This window comes from Buteo buteo, chromosome 1 (genome assembly GCF_964188355.1).
Source record: "Buteo buteo chromosome 1, bButBut1.hap1.1, whole genome shotgun sequence".
Classification (NCBI taxonomy): domain Eukaryota; kingdom Metazoa; phylum Chordata; class Aves; order Accipitriformes; family Accipitridae; genus Buteo; species Buteo buteo.
This window is the reverse complement of record NC_134171.1, coordinates 67,593,444-67,613,791: the sequence shown is the minus strand read 5'-3', so window position 1 is coordinate 67,613,791 and position 20,348 is coordinate 67,593,444. Positions and strand designations below refer to the sequence as shown.

Sequence of the window (20,348 nt, the reverse complement as noted above, 5' to 3'; positions counted from 1 at the left end):
TCATTTTCCTTGTGACCATAAACTAAAAGAGCAGTTCAAATGACCAAGCTCAGGATTAACAAGCTAGTCAGGACAATGTTTATTCTCTCTAAGGTACATATACAAACCTTAGTTCCTCTATCCATTTCTGATTTCCTGCCTCCTGCTTTCTTTGATGTTCTTTGGATGAGACAAGGACTAAGGAAAAGGAGAAGCCTCACACCCTGTGACAGTTAAGTTGGTTGCATCCCTTTACAGGCAAAGCACATCTCCTCAGCGGGCAGGTCTCTTGTTCTCAGAGAGACCGAGGTAACATTTGATATTTCTCCCACTCTCAGTCAAGATTCTCGACCATCCAGTGAACCTGTCTGGGTCTGGACACCCAAATTTCTTGTTGGAAATTCAGTTATCAGTTATGCAATATTCAGGAAACCTTATCAGAGATACTGGTTTAAGATCAGTAAACAAGCTTTGAGTGTGGTATGAAGTACTGCAAGGCAACATAATACCTATTAATGCCTCTCCGTGATGACCCAAAACCTCTGCTGGCATCTGGATACAGTGCCACTGGGCTTACATCCCAGTCACGCTGCACAGACAGGAACCACAACTTCTCCAAGAAATGGTTTCTTAACTCCTCCTGTACAGCCCTGTCATACTCCTGAACCTGGAGTGCTACTGACAAAATGAGGCCCTTGAACTACCCAGGAGTCCTCAGAAACAACATCTGTAGCGTCATCCCACAGTCCTGATGCATTTTACACTACCCTTGTTGTCTCTCTGGTGGATACTCAGAGACTAACTCAGTACCGAGAAGTAGCAATGAGGTACTGATAGCTGCTTCGAGCTTCCTAGGTGAGGTCAGGAACGCTGTTTAACAGCAGCAAAGGATTTGTCACAAGTCAGTTGGACGCTACCACGGTCCGATCATAACCCATACCTCACAGGCACAATGCTCAGGTACCACAGACCCTGACACCACACAGGTACATATAGTCCAGTTCTGTGAAGCAAGACCTGCCGCTTCTAAAATATGAGGCAATTCCAGTCCTTCAGAGGTGTTATTGTCACATACTTACACTACCTCCTCTCATTCATCCTTAGAAATCAAACAATCCTGAATTTTGGGGGGTTTGGGTTTGTTTCTCCCACACCTCCCAATTTCTCCTTATATGGAAGCCCCCACATGTACCTTCATGCCACTCCTTTCTGACTCATTTCTAATTCTGCCTTTTCTTACATGGCAAAGCCAAAGCTGAGCAATAAATGTACAACTGTGTAATCGATTAATGCAATTTATCTGTAATCTATACCAATTCCTCTCTAAAACCTCCTTATTTCAGCCTAATTCACTTGCTTCTTGGTTCATCATTGAACAGATTCATCTAGTAAATCAAAGATCAAGTTTTTTTCCTTTCCATTGACAGGAAAGGTAGCTTAGTGGACAAAAGGGAAGTGGCAAAGGAGACACATCTCAACTTCAGCAAAGCTTCTGGCAGTGTCATCCAGAGCGTTCTCATAAGCAACATGACAAAATGGTCTAAACGCAATCATGACAGACTGAACATATAAGTAATTGAAACATCAGCTTGGAGTAACCTCTGCTTTGCTGTAATGCGTTTCTGTTTTGACTAAGGGCATGCAACTGGGGTTTATCTTGAGTGCCATGAATAATGCCTTTCCTAATGGAATGAAGAACTTACTTATCAAGTGTGTGGACAAAGCCAAGCTGGCAGATGTTGTAACTGCTCAGTGGGCAGAATTCAAAAGCCATCTTAGAAAGTGGTTTGAAACCACAAGCTGAAATGCAACAGAACTTGAAAACAAGTGATACAGTGAAATGGCATAGACAACACTGGAGGTTACTCCAACACTGGGCCTAAATTTAAATAAAAAAGTTTGCCCAGGCAAAAGCAGAACAGAAACAAGTTACAAGCTTCATGTCATTAGCCCAGGAACTAATGTTTAAACAGTGAGCTGTCAACCAAGCTGGACAATTTTCAGGATTTCCTTCTTAAGCATTTGTCACAGATTGTAGTTTCTGCTACTTAAATGAAACCAAAACCAAAACCAGAAGTAAGAAAACACCAGTCAGAATTGAGAAAAAGGAAAAAAAAACAAACAACCCTGCTAAAGTAAGTATGTTTCATGGCCTCCAAGGCCAGAAACTTCCTGGTTCCTTACGGTGGTGTCTGTTTCCCCCCACCTGCTCATCTTCTTTGTCTAATAGAACAGACAAAAAAGGTTTAAAAACAGTTATCATTCTTTCTCAATCTGTTATTTCAAGGTCTTGGAGACAGCTTTTACTAATATGAGATACACATACTGTCTATTTCGATGTCACTAAGTCTTGGTTAATGAAGCATAATATAAACCTGCCTGATTTAGAAAAGGACACTCTTAAGAGAGCCCCATTTATACATACTGAATGGAAATATGCCTTAAAAATGAAAAGCCATCTTTCACTGAAGGTGCAAGCATTATTAATCACATTTAAGTAGACATAACACTGTCAGTAGCAAACTACATGTCTAATTATATGCTTAAATTTTTCAATATACAACCTGTGTTACAAGCCCTGCTACAAATTATTATAGTACTGTTGGATAGTGATGGGGTGTGGTGGTTGCCTCCAGGTAAACAATAGCAAAGGAACTCAAGTTAACAAGAAATGCTATCTTGTACTCCTTTATTTTATGCACTCTAGTTTATGCTACCTATTCTCTTTTCTGGAAAAACTTGGCAGGAGAAAAAGTGTATTTTAGTGTGTTTGATTACTTGCCTGAAGATAGAAACTCAAGACTACTTTGCTTCCAGGCAGATTTTCTGAGTTACTTTTTTTATAAATATTTTGACAGCTGTCTCTCCACCTACCTGCATTTGTGTTTGATCCTTGTAGCAGTACTGTCAAGGTCTCCATAACCAATAAAGCCAGCTGCTTTTGGTCCTCAAATGAACTGTTTCTTGAATCCCCTAAAAAATAATTTCAGAAGCCAAAGTCATAGTAAAAATCACTCTTTTCTAAGATGCTTCTTGATACTTTCCACCAACACTTTTATTTTCTTTGCTTCCCCAGAGAATATGCAACCTAACCATATTCCAAAGCAAATTAAAATTTAGTCTACACATACATTCCTGGGAAAGCTTAACTATGAATCGTTCAAAAAGTTAATTTATAAACACAAGAATTTGAACAAGCTTTTGAGCATTGTGAGCTCAGTGGCTGACACTGCAGCTGTATGTGTAGTTTCATATCCCCAACTGTTGTTTCTTGAAGCCACAAAACCATACCATAGTTGAAGACTTAACAGGATCTGTTCTTGTTCAGTATTCAGTACTTGAAAAGAGAAATTCCGCAAAAAAGCACAAAACTACATTCACATAATTACAGTAAATGTGCTGATGATTCTACAGGTTTAACAGATGAACCAACACTGCAAGTGGCATCTTAAACACAGAAGAACACTCCAGAAAAAAACATTTTTTTAAAATTACTATAATAAGAAGCAAGCCACAACACAAGGGCATGTGCATCCAGGTAGCACCCTAATCAGATGACAGCTTGGTCCATTTATTTACAAGAATGAGAGAACTGATGTGTTTTTCAATGGAGTTGCTGACAACAAAGCTTTCTAACTCTAATCAACTGCTACCACTCACTGACAAAGCTTCAGATAATAAACCCAGGTGAAATATTTTTTAAATCATAATTGTTTGATAAGTGTCACTGATGCACACTAACTCAATTGCAGTTTGAATAAAGAATGAAAAAAAAAACCAAACCCCTGTGCGTGTGTGTACGTATGCAAGTACAGCACTTGGCAGCACTCGCTTTGCAGGGTAGGCAGCTATGTAGCTTATCTCCGAGATGTTAAATTCTGGAGATAACTAATTAAAAAAAAAAAATTTTTTTAAACGCTCTTAGAAAAATGTAGACCCAACTTATAAAAAAGTCTGCAAACTTGAAAACGTACTCCTATTAAGAGCTCAGATATGTGCTCTATAGTATTTTTTCAAAGCTGGGGCTAAACACAATGAAATGCACAAGTACTTTTTGTGAGGAAGGGTGTATACTGTGTATTGCTCCTTCACTCGCTCTTTTCATGTTAAGTAACATATATTAAACCAATACATCAAAAAAACATTTAAAAAGGAAAATACGAACTACTATTTTGCATTCATACAGCACCTTTCATTAAAGCTTGCCTCGAGCTTCTCACAGGATGCTAAGAGAGAAGCAATTCCAATGAGTTTTTAAGATGGCACAGCAGCCCTCAGCAGAACTCAGCCCTTGAGATACACGTTGAGACTCTCTCATTCCTCCTCTAAAGTGCTAGCCTCCACCATTCCCAGCCAAAAAAAAGACATGTATTAGTATAATGGAAGAGCACACACTACCTTGATCATTCAGTGCCTGAGTGGGATCTTTCAGAAGGGCTGCATATTTATGAAGAAGATTTACCATCACCTCCAGAAGCCCCACTTCCCTGAAGACATCCTTAAAGATGTAGTCATGACGGGTGAACTTAAGGAGTGTCTTCATGGCAATGATGCTACACTGAAAAGAAGTGCTGGCTTTTAAAAGGATGCTCACACTGATCAGTTCTTTACAGGGTATGTAATTCAAGCTGAAGACAACGAATTCCAGCATCTCAAAGTATTTGGTCTGCACTTCCGGAAGTTTAGGAATTTTCTCTGCAAACTGAGACAATGTGTGCTGCGATTCCAAAATGAAGTAGTTGGCATTGTCTGCCATATAAATATTTGTGATGGCATCAAGGATGATTTGTGCTAGATAGTTGGTTTTTGCTCTCAAAAATGCATTCTGGAGGACCGAAAATGCTTGAATATTCCTCACACTATGACCTAAATCAGGAAACAAAGGGGGATGGGAGGAAAAAGGAAAGAGAAAGTTCTTAATTGTCATAAACAATGAGTACACTTACTAATAATGATCCATGCATTTTAATAAGTGCGAATAAAATAACAATATATGTACCATATAATAAAAATTTTTATTAAAACTAACTCTTCAAGAAAGCCTCTGCACGATCACTTACACTGCAAATCCTACAATCTACTGTTCATTAAGATGGCATCTTCATCTTTGAAACTAGCAGCTAAATGAAAGATCATTTCTTTACAATAGGTAAGTAAACTGACCTATTGTTAAAATGTGCAATGGGATACAGTCCTGGAGATAAAACAAAGCCTGCCTGTCATCTACCCAGGCCATAAGAAAACTCATTACAGCAACAGTAACATGTTCTGTACTCCATAATGCAGAACGCAATTCTGTTCTCTACAAGTATTTGGCAGGCTAAGTTTAGAGTAACAGCCATCTGTATCCCCTCACTCAACAGAGCAAAAAGCAATGGCAAATCCTCATCAGCTGGGTTCAAAGCTAGACTACATGCATGGCCTCCAAATTATCCTCTTGCTTCCATTCTTTGGCAAATTGCCTGTGAGAAGAGACCTACACATAGAGAAACTCCACAGGGCAGTGTAAGGCTGGCAATCTCCTGCCTTCCACAGAGAGGCTGCTCTTGCTCAGGTCTGGATTAACTGGCATGGATGACCATACCGGTATCAGAAAGTGGCAGAGAGTTGGCTTTGGGAATCAGGCCTGGGGAATAAGAAAGCTTTGGCAGGGTCCAGTACTGTTAACAACTGGGGAATTAAAATAAAGCGAAAGACTTGTAAAGCGCAAGGTAGCTATAATATTAGCACACAAAGACCTCGCATCTTTAAAAGATTGGTCAAATTTCTTCTTACAAGTACCTTCCAGTTAAATAAAATCTCATTCATTTAGCCAAAGAATGCATTGTTTATGAGTGCTCCCTGCAGTCCCCAGAATTTTCTATGGGTAGATATTTTTCTTATTCTACTATTTTTATTCTGCTAAAAAGATGCCTCAAAGCCAAATTTTTTAACTTCTGTAGGAACAGTACAAGTCACGGTGGACAAATTGCATGATACAGAAAACAACTAATGGTAAAAACAACTTAAAAAAAACCCCAAAACAATCAAGAGTGAGAACCTCCAACACATCCTAAACAAGCATTTAGGATGCTCTAACAACACAATCTTATTTTCAAACAAACTATAAGCAAACTGTTAACCTGATTCAAAAACCCTTTCATAAATAAAGAATCCTGATTTATTACCTATGCTCTGTGGAACGCTACTCTCTTTATTGTTTATAAACTAAGTTGTCCAATTTAAAAGCAAATTCAGTTACCTTCATGTCTAGCCTTACCGCCTTCCCTGCCAGTATTTCTCCAGAAGGCAACAGGAAACTTCCTTCAAAACTAACATGGAACGATTTCACATACTGGAAGAATATTAATGTTACCTTATAAGTCACACACATTTGTTTCTAAAAGGACATATCTTACATGCTTTCTTTACAATGAAGAATGTTGAAAAGGGGATTTAGAGCTTATTAAATTTGACAGGAACATAGGCAGTGACAGATACAACTATTTATATTCTGATTTAGTATCAACAGTTGTTCCACGCAATCAAGCAGATTAATAAATTAACTTTGATTATTATAAGGACCCCTGAAGAAACCAAATCTTAACTAGCTCTTCAGAGTTCAAGAACTAAAAGGATTTAAATAGAAGCAATTAAGAAAATGAGCTAATATGGTCTCCATAAAAAACCAACATGCCAACATAATGAAAAGCAGGTAAAAGGAACTGAGATATAGTGACAAATACCAGAAAATTAAATAAAAAAATTCCTGTGGAGACTGCAATAGGCCATGGTTCTCTCATGCTATTTTATCAGAAGAGCTGATTAACTTAAGCAAAAACTAGGGTGTAATTATCAAAACATGGAGAAATTAAGCTCTGAGTGTGACTATCGCCTTCCTTCTCTGTTTAGTGCAAAGGGAAAACAATTCATATGAACAATGAACACTCTCAATACCAGAGAAAGGAAGTCATTGTCCAAGGAACCCAGACATACAAGAGAAACAGTGAAAGTGAATCCATTAGCCTATAAATCTATAAATGTAACCCTATCACAAAAAATTTTCTTGTATCCCTAGCATTACTAAATCCCACTAAAAGTCCAAGTAACAAACTAGGTCCACAGTCACTATTAAATTCAAAACTCCTCAGTTACATACAAGACTTACATGAATTTTAATTTTATACACAGGATGTGAAAAATAAACTTATTTTTATAAAACCCTTTCTCCCCTCAGACTTCCTCAACCTTATCTCCATATTATAATTGACTGCGGTTGCAAGCACACCACAGACCACCACTCCATGAACACTGGTGAAACAACAGACTTCAGCTCACAAGTTACACTTGCTTAAGCTGACAAAAACTAACAGCAAATCAGGGACAGGGAGGGAAGTCAAACCAGTACATCAGCCTTTCATATCAGTTTAGTAAGAGCAGCTTAAAACATGGTAAATCAAATCAGTACATCTTTCCATTATGATAATCTCTTAAAATGTCCACATAGAAACTGTCAGCTTTGCAGTGAGAGATGTTTGACTCAGCCTTTAGTCCTCAAAGACAAAAGCTCTACACTTTCTTCTTTGGGTACCAACTCCAAAATAGAACTTTTGAGACCAACAGAACTAAGTATTTGATATGCAATCTTAGTAAAAGAAACTAGACTCAACTGCAAATGGTTAGTGTAGTATACAGCTTCTCTGTATTTTGTTGTTTATATTTTAAAAACAAACAAACAGAAATAATAGAGGGAGAAAGAAAGCACTCACCTTTGCCTGCAGGCTGTGGGACTGCAAATCCAGGTAGCAGGAAAGGTACTCCAGTGGTAACACCAGCTGGCTTTAATTCATTGACACCATACGTTGTTAAGGAAGTTATCAAATTAACTAAGTCCTTCAAAGCATCCTTAGATTCAGCCTCTTTTGCCTGTTCTAACCTAAAGAAAATACAATAGATCAAGTTAGCAGCACTAGTTTATTTCAACTCAAATCACTTTAATATCTCTTCCATTTTATGCTATCAATTTAGAGAACACACTTTTACTGCCCTCTTCCTGTAGTATCTTACGTGTTGTCTGTTCATATTTCATACTGTTAAGTCAGTCAAACATTATTGGATTTATGACAGCATACACTTATTTGCCATAGAAATTCACCTCATAAATCTTTCCTTGAACTCAATAGTCTGCTAAAAAGCAGCACAGACATGAAAATTTCTTTTTAAATCTTCTTACAAACATGAAGCTATTGGATAGGAAAATACCTAGTGTTCTGGGTTTGTGTGGTGGGGTTTTGGTACCGGGGAGGGGACTGCAGGGCTGGCTCCTGTGAGAAGCTGCTAGAAGCTTCCCTGGCTACAAGTCAGACCCACCTCTGGCCCAGGCCGACCCCATCAGCGACGGTGGTAGCACCTCTGGGAGAACACATTTAAGAAGGGGAACCTGCAGTGGTGGAGGAGATTGGAATGTGAGAGGAACCCCTCTGCAGACACCGAGGTCAGTGAAGAAGGAGAGGGAGGAGGTGTGCCAGAGGAGGTGATACCCCTGCAGCCTGTGGTGAGACAGCAGGCTGTGCCCCTGCACCTCGTGGAGGTGAACGGTGGAGCAGGTGCCCACCTGCAGCCCATGGAGGACCCCATGCCAGAGCAGGAGGATGCCCCCAAAGATGGCCGTGACTCCATGGGAAAGCCTGTGCTGGAGCAGTGTGTTCCTGAAGGACTGCAGCCCGTGGAAAGGACCCATGTTGGAGAAGTTTGTGAAGGACTGTCTGCGGTGGGAGGGACCCCACGGTGGAGCAGGGGAGGAGTGAGGAGTCCTCCCCCTGAGGAGGAAGGAGCGGCAGAGACAAGGTGTGGGGAGCTGACCCCAACCCCCATCCCCTGTTCCCCTGCGCCGCCGGGGGGGAGAGGAGGTAGAGAGAACCAGGAGCAAAGTTGAACCTGGGAAGGAGGGAGGAGTGGGGGTAAGGTGTTTTAAGATTTGGCTTTACTTCTCATTATCCTGTTTTGATTTGATTGGTAATAAATTAAATTGATTTTGGGTTTTTTTCCCCAAGTTGAGTCTGGTTTTTGCCCATGACCATAATTGGTAAGTGATTCCTCCCTGTCCTTGTCTCAACCCATAAGATTTTCATTGTATTTTCTGTCTTCATCCCACTGTGGGGGGCAGGAGTGAGCAAACAGCTTCGTGGTGCTTTGTTGCCGGCTGGACTTAAACCACGATGCCTAGATAGTGTGTCATTAAATAAATCCATTATTAACTTGCTAGATTGTATCTGCCACTTTGAGAGTTAGTATTTTATGCTAATGAAATGGTATCTTGGCAGAAGCCTAACACTTCGAAGCACACAATGAAGCATCTTCATTAGAACTACAGACCCTCATCTTTGAACGCAAGAGGATGGAAATGCTAACATCCCATTCCAACCACTGTTTCCCACCAGCAACACACCATCAGACCAAATCCTAAAAACTGACTGCAAACCCTAGAACCATCCTTGTTTTCCTTCTACTTCACCAAAAATTAAACTTTTGTTTAAATACTTACTAACTCTATAGATCTCAGGAGGAAGCTGAGGACCACAATCTCCTATTCATTCATGCAATACAAGCTATACTTTTCTTCTTGCTGACAAGTGATCATGGGAGCCCTTAGAAGCAGCTCATTCTCTGCTCAGACACGTGGCTGAACCTCCTTCAAACAGCCATTACAGAAGCACTTAGCTCACCTATTTCCATTCTACTAAACCTGCACGTGCCCTGCCCTTTCATATCATCGACGTGAAATTATATACTTGCTTCTTTGGTCCTCACAGACCTCCTGCAATTTCTTATTAAGTCACATTCTTCACATGTCCTTCTGCATTAAGAGCTCCAAAGCCTTTCTTCTTTGCAGCTTGATGCCCAGTGTCCAGATTTCACACCCCCATGTGACAGTCATCTTCACAATAGTGCCATAGAGCTGAACAAGTCTCTGTCAGTAGGTTTGAGCCAAAACATGTCCAGGGAGAATACATTACTGCTGTTCACCACTGACCGATATATAGGCTTCTCCAAGATGATCATTTTCTGAAACAAACTATGTTTTTATCTGAAGATCAAATAAACTAAAACTTGAAAGAAACAGCAAGAGATATGGCCATCAAAACAGCAGTCATGTTTTGAACCATCTTTCATCTCCTCTACAATACACAAATTGCTAACAAATACACACACGTTGGTGTGCGCTGTTCACCTTATCCCAGACATTTCTGCAACAGTCTTAGGAAGTTTTCTAGAGTCACCCCAGGAAGAAGTGAGAATAATGCATTCCTATGCTTTTAACCTCTACTGATGTCAACTGAAGAACTTGGGTCTCTCCTTTTTCAATCAGACATGCAAACCTCTAGTCTTCCTACACCTCTGTCAGGGATCCCCCATTCTTTGATTTAAAGGATGAGCAAGCTTAGGAGAGAGTTTTTCCAAAACACTTCATCAACAGAGGATGACTTTTGCACCTGAAAATGAAATTGCTAATGACAGTGTGTTCCCCTCAAATCCTACCTAACCTCTGGTTGACAGTTTCTGGAAAACAGCTGAGTTTGAATTACATTGCTTTGAATGTATGTGTTAGTACATGTAACATACTCAAACCCACCATTTATACCACAAGAACAATAACAATTCCTTAACAGTTGTTTTAGCTTTTGTGGCACCAAAGATAATTTATGAATAATTTTAACTGTGATTAAGAATTTCAAATGTCATGCCTATGTCTGACATCCACTTAAAAGAAACAAACAAAAAACCCAAAACCACACTATGTAGTAGAAAATTTAGTTCAAATACTTGGGTGCCAAAATCTAGCATCCTAGCACCCAAAATGAATGGCTTAAAAGAGGGAAATAACAACATTAACACTTCTCATTAATGGCCATTACAGCACTGTTTCTAAGCATCTTTGACCCAAGTATACTTCATAAGGCGTACACTCATAGGCACCATTTCCCAGTTTCTGTCTTGGATTTGTAACACACATATATATTTCAACAGCTAAGCATGCTTCTTCAGAACTTCATATCCAAACAAAGCAACACAGTCTGACCATAGATTTTACACAAATAATGCAGCAGACACTAATTTCCTGATTGAGAAAGAAAAAAATGAAGTTTCTTTCATGGAAAAAAATAAAATCATGGATGGATCATACATCCAAGGTTTGTTTGGGCAGGCATTTTTTGTGATGCGTTAGCAGGTTAGCAGTACCTTTAATAGGAAAATACAAATTAAAAAAAAAATAAAATTATAGTAACATGGGAGTTCTCTCCAGCACTCTGGTATTAGAGCTTATGTACAAAAACATCTCTTCAGTACTAAGTAGCATGCACCACATTTACATACATGATTTTTCATTATGATAGTATATTAAAACAAAACAAAAAACCCCAACAACCAAACCCCAAAATCACTAGTTGCAATCAAAATTTTTTTTAATTCTTTCTAAATTTTTAGTACCATTTGTTTTTAAACATCTGCTTTCTAAGCACATACAGAAACATTTAGTAATAAACCAGTACCAATGAATAAAAAGTTAAACAATGTAGTTTCATAAATAGAGAGAAGCACATAATTGCATGTTTTGGTCCTAATATCTTCATTTCATAATAACCTATAATCACTTATTTGTTCAAACCTATTCACCTATTCTTTATTAAGAAATCTTTTCAGAAAAAGCTCACAGTGATCTGTCTGCATTCCTTCAAGCACTTTTGCATACCTGAGGAGGAGGTCACAGAGGAAGTTGTATCCTTGCCATATCCTAAAATCATCCAACAATGTTTGGGATACATCACTGGAGTCTTTCAGAAAGCAAGAAAGTCCAGCAAACATCTCAACTATTTCTAGGGGAGAAAGGTCATCAGACTGCTGCATGTTCTGAACACATGTTGACAAACATTCCTTTTCTGAAAAAAAATCACAATTAAGAACTTTAGGATTTTACTAACATTAATCACAGAAAGAAGCATAACTTGTGCAAGAATCACAGCAATAGGGTAACTATTACTTAACTATCTCTTATCACATACATTTAATATTACAGAGCACTCGAAGACAAGTAGGATTCTCAAGTGGCTTTGGATCTGAACCAACCTTTTTTTGCCAACCCCTTCCTTGCTTTTATAAGCTTTACTCTTGTAAGGAGAAGACTGTGTAGACGAATACTGGTTTTTACCTAAAAAGTTTCACCGGATAACTCAGAATAAAAAGACAAATATGGCAACTGTAAATAATTCTAAAAGGTCTTTTTTATCTTTTAAAACACAAAGTTATACAAAGCACTGACTTAAACTGTTACTGACGCTAGGTAAAACCCTACACATAACCCTTTACACCATGTCTTCTTATTGCTGCTCTCATTAGCATTTCTTTGGCTGGCATATTTGCTTGCTCGATAAATCTTGATCGAAGAGAGACATTTTGTCTCGTTCTGCATACCTCTCACACTCCATCAGTTCATTGGTCAGTTACAGAAAGCTTTCCCATATCTATCATCAAATTTTAGGATGCACTCCTGTTTTAAAGATGCTCCCTTCAATCACCTGCTACTTTAACTTTGCAGCATGCGTGAGACAAGTGGAAATCTTTCTAGCTAGACTAGTAACAAAACTTCCCAGAGATCAAATCAAAGCATTAGACAGTGAAAGGATGCTCCTTTGCATATGATAAAACATCTTCACTTTTTTCCTGATTATAGAATCATAGAATGGTTTGGGTTGGAAGAGACCTTAAAGATCATCTAGTTCCAACCCCCTTGCCATGGGCAGGGACACCTTCCACTAGACCAGGTTGCTCAAAGCCCCATCCAACCTGGCCCTGAACACTTCCAGGGATGGGGCATCCACAACTTCTCTGGGCAACCTGTTCCAGTGCCTCACTACCCTCACAGTAAAGAATTTCTTCCTTATATCTACTCTAAATCTACCCTCTTTCAATTTAAAACCATTACCCCTCGTCCTATTGCTACACTCCCTGATAAAGAGTCCCTTCCCCATCTTTCCTGCAGGCCCCCTTTAAGTACTGGAAGGCTGCTATAAGGTCTCCCTTAAGCCTTCTCTTCTCTAGGCTAAACAAGTTCAACTCTCTCAGCCTATCCTCATAGAAGAGGTGCTCCAGCCCCCTGATCATCTTCATGGCCCTCCTCTGGACCTGCTTGAGCAGGTCCATGTCTTATGTTGGGGGCCCCAGAGTTGAACACAGGACTCCAGGTGGGGGTCTCACCAGAGCGGAGTAGAGGGGAAGAATCACCTCCCTCAACCTGCTAGCCACACTTCTTTTGATGCAGCCCAGAATGTGATTGGCTTTCTGGGCTGTGAGCGCACATTGCTGGCTCATAATCAGTTTTTCATCCATTAATACCCACTTTTTTTTCAGTTTTTCATCCACTAATACGAGGTAAGACAGATGTTGTTATCTCTTAAGTCAGGTTCATTTTTTTATCAACAAGTGAGAGGGAATGCCGACTGGTTTTCTTTTTAAGATTTTATTTTGCTTTTTAAAGAACCTAGAATATCTTTTGAAGCGCCAGCCTCACTCCTCTGTGGACCAAGCTTATAGGGAAGCAATAATGGTGGTAGCTGCAATATGCCAAACGACACAGTCAAAACTCAATTATTTTCCTTACTGCACTTTATAACGTTTTCACATATACACATACACCTTCTACACTCAAAAACCCACCAGAAGGCTGTTACAGACGTAGGCAAAATACCTATCACCTTTTAAGTCCTATCTGAAATAACTTAACTGATGACTATTCTGTGCTTCCAAGTGATAGTGTCCATTCACATCTTTCTGACTGCAATTGGAAACACGCTGCTAGCACAAGAAAAAACACAGACTGAAAGTTTCTGTGAAGTATGTGGGAGCAGTGTGACGTATTTCATAAACTGTCAAAATAGTTTTGTGAAGCCTTGTAACTACTTGCTTTCCAAGGTGTGAAGAAACTGGGTTTCTTTCTTTCCAATAGGCGTACACTGCTAAAATGTATGATGAGGATGTTAGTTCACTTCAACAGTCATTTCAATTTAAAAACTACAAATACTTCTATGTGGTCCTACAGTCTAAAATCCCTAAATATAATATTAGAAACATTCTACCAAGTTTCTTACATCAAATCCTACATACCTAAATGTTCACAGTTTTAAATCATTGCAACACAAGTATTTTGTATGCAAAGCTGCTCCTGGGCAGCTAATATCCTCTCCAACACTGGCTTTCATCTCGCTTTGCTCTTGCAAATTCTTTGTCATGAACCAGCCTGGCAGCTGCCCTTGCTAAGCAGACCGTAACCAGTGCCTTGTAAAGATACATGATGACTAAAGTACTTCTTATGTTAGCTACCAAAATCTGTAACCAAGTACAGAAATACCCCTGTACACTACAGTTTCCATGCCTGAAACAGTCAGGATGCTATTTGTCTCAAAAAAAGACAGGAGATAAAATGTAATGATTCTGGCTGCTTCAGTCATTTGGTAGCTCACAGCCTGGATTAAGACCATGAGATGATTTTATTTTGGCCTTCAGGATGCACAAAACCTGCAGTCTGTAAGCTGTATGGCAAGGTGGGGAAGACAAGGACCCAGCAGAAGAAATGCAAGCTGGCTGAACAGTCAGCCAACAGGGAAAATGTAGGGGCTGCAAACCCATGCAGCAGCCAGATTCTTCCCTGCTGTGTCTCAAAATCTCCACACTTGGTTGTGACACAGGGTCTAGGACAGGCTACATGTAAGCTTCCTAGGAGCATCAGTACTGAGAGACCGCCTCCTTCAGGCATAGGCATGGGCCTCAGTCAAACAAAGGAGAGCCTCCCTGGGTCTAGGGACAACATCCTTGGGTTGGGGACCACACAGGGAAGCTGGGCTGGACCACAGCGGAAAAAGCCAGTTGGCTGTTCCATCAATCGGCACTTGGAAGTTCGCACTCAAGTGTTTCTGTGCCCATACACCATGCTCCCTCAAGCATTTCTTAGTGCTTGTATTACACAGGTTTTGCTGTTATCAGGGTATGCCACCCACAATGTCCTGGATAACGGAGAGTACATTGCAAATCAGTGGTGGTTATAACAGTCTCACCCAGCCTCCTCCTGCAAAAGCAAGATGTCTGGGAGAAAGAATCTTCTCCCAGAATACCCAAATTAGCTCTCCCCGGTTTGCATAATGCACCAGTATTTACCACAGGGCTTTCATGGGCTTCTAATAGCTCAAACTGCATCAGCAGAACACATGGAGCTGGTTCCTCTTCCTGCGGCTTCCTCAGATGTCTCTACACTTTTATTGCCAGCTAGAGTGGTACCCATAGAAGCAGCTGTAGACAGGACACTGCCAGCTTGACTTGCACCTCTAGAAGGGGCTGCTGCTGCTAGTTCAAACACAGGACCAAAACCAACTAAACCTCATTAAGAATTAATGCTCACAGCAAAAATAACAAACTTATGCATCTTCTCAGTGATTATTTTTTCAATACAGGCAGTTACTGAAGTTACCGAAAGCCTTTCCTTTTGGTTATCATAAACTCTACACCAAAACATGAGGGGAAACTCTATCCTCCAATGTTCAATTGAAATGTGGATGAGGCAAGATTCAGCTACAAACACCTCTCACTACACAAGTGCTCTGAAGTTTTACCTGTATGTAAATACTTACACATCCAAACGAAAAGCCTGGAAGCTTTTCTTGATCTATTATTTTCATGCCTACTTCCTAGCTAAGAAAAGTATGAAAGAAGAAGAACAGGAAAAAAACCAATAAATAATATTAGATGAAGACACGTACCATGAATGTATTTCACTACATTGACACTAAGGCCATGACGCGATATGGTCATCAGTACTTCCCCCGCGCTCTTCCTCCAAGGCAGATTATAGGGAGGGCACCATGAGGTTATTGCACTGAATAGAAGCTGGAGATCATCCTTTTGAGCCAGTTCTTCCGCCGGGGACACAAAACTGCACAATTTTACTAGGATCTGAAATAGTAAGTCATTAAACATCTAGCATTAATACCCTGATCATTCCTATTTTTGCCTAGACTTAGTAAAAGGCAAAATATTCTTCCATTTAGCATACACATTAAAAAGGGTAAAGCGCTGTTTTCCCTCTGCATGTTGTTTCTATAATTTGAATTGGAAACAAGGTTGTTCAACACATGGTTATTTCAAGACCCAGTTCAGTTTAAAATAACTAGCAAAAGATTAGCAGCAGAGTTTAAATCTCTTAGGCTGACACAGCATGCTCCTATGCATATCAGGCTATGTCATTCTTGGAGAATCTGCCAGTTACCTAATTTACAGGTCTAAATGCTGCAGTGGGGCAGAGGCTTTGTGAAGCAAACTGTTGTATCCCTTCCTAATGCAGGAAGAAGGCTATTAACGGGTTGTTGGCAGAGCAGCATCCATAACATCTTGGCCAAATGAAAACAGCCAAAACAGTAGTGCAGGAGAGGCTATAGCAACACTGTAGACCTACCTGGATAACTGGCACCCGGATCTGAACTTCCAGGTTACCATAAACAAGACACAACGCAGCCACGCAACCAAAGTTACTACACTGCGCTCCTTTTTCTGCATGTTTTGAGGACATATGATGTCCATTTTTTGCCTTGTGCAGGAAAAGCTGAGGTTCCCTCTCAGAAAACTGGAAGAAGACTTTGCAAGGCTGTCTGCATCCACAAGAGGAGGTTTGGAAGCCATCTGAAACCTCTCATTCCAGCCAGCTAATTTGAGAGCACCACTTTACAGCCCTTGAAGAGGGACAGAAAAGAGCTGAGCAGTAGTATGTTACAGGGGACCTTATGCGCTAACGTTGATCATTTTTTAACTCTGCTGACTCTAACACCACAAAGCAATTTCTGAAAGATAGCTCACAGCACATCATGATTACCAAGACAAAAAAAAAAAAAAGGCAAATGGGTATGTTCTCATATAGTGACTGTTACTGGGCAGACAGTGTAGCTAGTAATTGTGGGAATAAGGCTCACCTTTATTTCTGTAGTGCAAGTAGCAAAATGCCTCTGAAATGCTATACTTACAAATCTTAGCACCGCCTTCAAATCCCTGAAGGATATGACTGCTGATAGACCTCTATGGTTTTGCATATGTGGCTACAATAACCCTACACAGAGATGCATGAAACTGGTAGTATGACCACTGACCCCGTTCTAACAGTAACTGTCAGCTCCTTCTAAAAGTTTCAACAGGACAACACATGGGAATTTCTTTGGGATCTCCAACTCAAACTTCAAAAAAGTGAGTGCAGGTCAGGTGGAGTCCCTGGTCTCCCTGGGAAATCTGGGGGATAATTATAATAGTAACTGCAAGCTCAGATGGTTATCATATGTAAATTGTTTCCATATTCAGGGTGTATTTCCATAATTAAAGGGAAAATAGTGTATGTTAAATTAATTCATAGATTATTATCAGTACTAATGCGTTTTACTCTGTTTCAATCAGTAACAGCCAAAGATACCAAAGACTAGGACTAGTTAGATTAAACCTGAATAATAGTCAACATGTTGCTGCTTTTAAGCAGCTGCGCAGAAAAGCTGCATGCATTTTTGAGGGGGAGATATTTGCCAAGGACAGAAACTACAGGGGGAGTGGAAATTTAACCTCAGCTGTACTTCCAGGAATATCCGTCCTACTCAGAGCCATCAGTTTGTGAAGAATCAAGGAAGAGCAAAACTTGGTTCAAGGGAAAAGTTTCTGGACTTTTCTCACATGAAACATTTCCATTCCTCTTGCAAATTCCATGACCTATTTTACCTTTCCTACCTGTACAAAGACTTTCTGTAGTAGTGCTCGGCGCTCTGCGAGAGGTAGTTCATTCTGTGCTCCTCCAACTACCTCAGGCACATGTGGAAGGTCAAAAAACAGATATAGACATTTAACAAGTGTGGAAGGCACTGACATTGTAGTCATGCAGTCCACAGTTTTCTGGGGAAAAAGAAAACAGAGCAAAAAACCAGTTCAGCATAATACTATATTCAAAAAGTCACGTTACTATAACGCAGTTGACTCAAATGCTGGTTTTTCTTTCTTTCTCACACTTTTGGTGAGGGGTCCACATAGCAGTACAAATTCACCATCTATTCTTGAATGCCTACCTAAACAGTAACCTTAAAAATAGAATCATAATTTATTTATATGACAACAGCATCTAACAGCCACAGTTCAGAGCTGCACAGGACAGAAACAAAAACTGACAGTCTCTGACAACAGAAGCTTACAAGTTCATTACAAGACCTTTAGCCAAGCCCTCATTAGCTATCTATTCTTTGTAGCAGTAGAAATGGGAGTGGGAGGAGGACTATTCAATTTATGCTTTCACTTGGCAAGAAGGTATAAGCAGGCATAAGGAGCAAGGTAGTAGAAAACATGAAAGCATCAGTGGAAAGAAAAGACAAACAGGCGTGGAGGCTAGTGACATACTAAACACAGATAAGATGATGTGCTGAATTATAAAGGCAGGATAGAGCAGAAAGAACAAGCCACACAGCTGTCCAGAGCTCGGCTGCCAGAGATCAGCTTTCTGATGGAGAACAGCACCAAAAGCAGAGGCAGTAAAGATTCACGATACCGCCCACTCATCACTGCCGCTGGCTTCGCTTTTCACAACTGCTGTTGCCCTCCTTGAATGGGGAGCCCAAGTTCAAAGTCCGAGTGATTTAGGTGCTGTATGTGACATGCATCTCATGGTGCACTAAGCAGCAGCATGCAAGAGAAGCCTTTGGGGAACAATAACAGTGGTGTGCAAAATTCAAAAGAACGTTATAAATTCAAGTTCCAAAATGATGATTTTTTTAGGCAACTGAAACCACAAGGAGCTAAAGCAGAAGTTCTGTGGCAGTATAACAGAAAAAGGATCTTAACATCGAAAGCAGAATATAGTTACAACATCTTTTAGCACATGTTCATGTAGTTCATTATTTTATTGCTTTTGTCTCTCCCACCCCACAATTTATTTTTAGCCTTGCTGTTTGAGACTAACCTGTCCTGATGAAGCTAGTAAATTGATTGTGGTGAGCAGCATCCAACCTCTACTTGCTTCTTCACTTTGATTGACCTCCAGAAACTGGACTATGGCACGACTTGCAGCCTCTGTTGGGGCAGAGGGGGGAACACAGTTAAAGAGATGCAATAAGAATTCAGTCTGATAGTCTGCAGAAGGGAACACGTCCTCTCAGCAGTTCCGTGCACTGAGCGTGAATTCACCTCTGCAGTACTACTTGAAAAAAGGGCTAGGCTTAGGCCTACACTCTCCAGACACACATTCCAGTCTTCCACACGCACTTGGCTTTGACACTAGCAAGGCTGCAAAAAGTACGTTTTTAGGTCATGCATCATCCTTTAAACCAGCAGACAGATTTCAGTAACATGCAGCAACTTTTGTTTGAGTATTTTGGCTTTATCAAATACAATACACTCTTTTCCAGAGACATGAAGTCACCATCGCTTAGTGGTCTCAGTGGGAAAAGCTGATATTCAATTTCTGAAAAAAAGCACTGCACTGAAACAACAGTACAGAGGATAGTGGGAAAGACTGGAGGGAAGGAGAGGTACAGAAATACAAAAGGAATAAAACACAGGACCAAAAAGTAAAATCAAGACTAAGATCAGCAATTACCGCATGCTCATCCTACATTTTTTGGAAAATGAAAACCTTAACAACTTATAGCTAATTCTTATGATCTGGGGACCACTTCTGGAATCAGATGCTATTTCCTATCAGGCAGAGCCAAAGATAAATATTCAGCCTGGTAAACAAGTTATCAGGCTTAATAAATAAATCAACAGAAAATGCAATCTTATTTCACTGCTGTCTGAATACACACTTATGTTAAGAAATCTATAATGCCAGTCATGATGACTGTCCATTACCCTTAAGGGAAATCTAAACCCATTTTTCATTAATAACTGCATATCAATCATCTTCAGTGCTTTTACTGTCAACTAGGACAGAAAAGGAAGGTGCATAATATTGCTTAAAAAAGGAATTACAAAGGAATTACTAATGGAGCAATAAATCAGCAACTGAAGAAAAATTCAATTTTAATCTTGGTTTGTTTGCTTCATCTTCTGTCAAGACTTCCCAGCACATACCTGTGAAGGAGTTTGTTCTAAGGTAAACACATTTTATATGCCAAAGTACTTATCAGACTTCTAGCACTGACTACACCGAAAAGATAATTTTCTGGAGCACCAGACTGTGTAAGCTGAGCTGGACTAGTAAACCTATGAAGCAGATGATCCTAGAAGATGTCTACAGTTGTTCACTTTATGTTCCCAACAATAACTTTTCCCAGGAGAGACTACCACCATACAGAGTCAAAGCCATCAGCCACACAGGTGAATCGACATAA

At 40.0% G+C, this 20,348-nt stretch overlaps 1 protein-coding gene across 10 annotated transcripts in view; it reads right to left on the bottom strand.

The window, feature by feature from the left end:
* WDFY3 (WD repeat and FYVE domain containing 3) overlaps positions 1-20,348 on the bottom strand; it is a 182,291-nt gene that overhangs the window by 89,654 nt on the left and 72,289 nt on the right. For 8 of the 10 annotated variants that reach the window (XM_075034811.1, XM_075034840.1, XM_075034833.1 and 5 more), the window contains 7 exons: positions 18,977-19,086; positions 17,761-17,922; positions 15,765-15,957; positions 11,711-11,897; positions 7,728-7,894; positions 4,378-4,845; positions 2,854-2,952 (listed from right to left, as the gene is read on the bottom strand). In XM_075034811.1, the coding sequence (XP_074890912.1) occupies positions 2,854-2,952; positions 4,378-4,845; positions 7,728-7,894; positions 11,711-11,897; positions 15,765-15,957; positions 17,761-17,922; positions 18,977-19,086 (1,386 nt within the window). Of the gene's footprint in view, positions 1-2,853; positions 2,953-4,377; positions 4,846-7,727; positions 7,895-11,710; positions 11,898-15,764; positions 15,958-16,456; positions 16,694-17,760; positions 17,923-18,976; positions 19,087-20,348 lie in introns of those variants that run through there. The other 2 variants (XM_075034867.1, XM_075034871.1) reach the window with 2 other exon arrangements.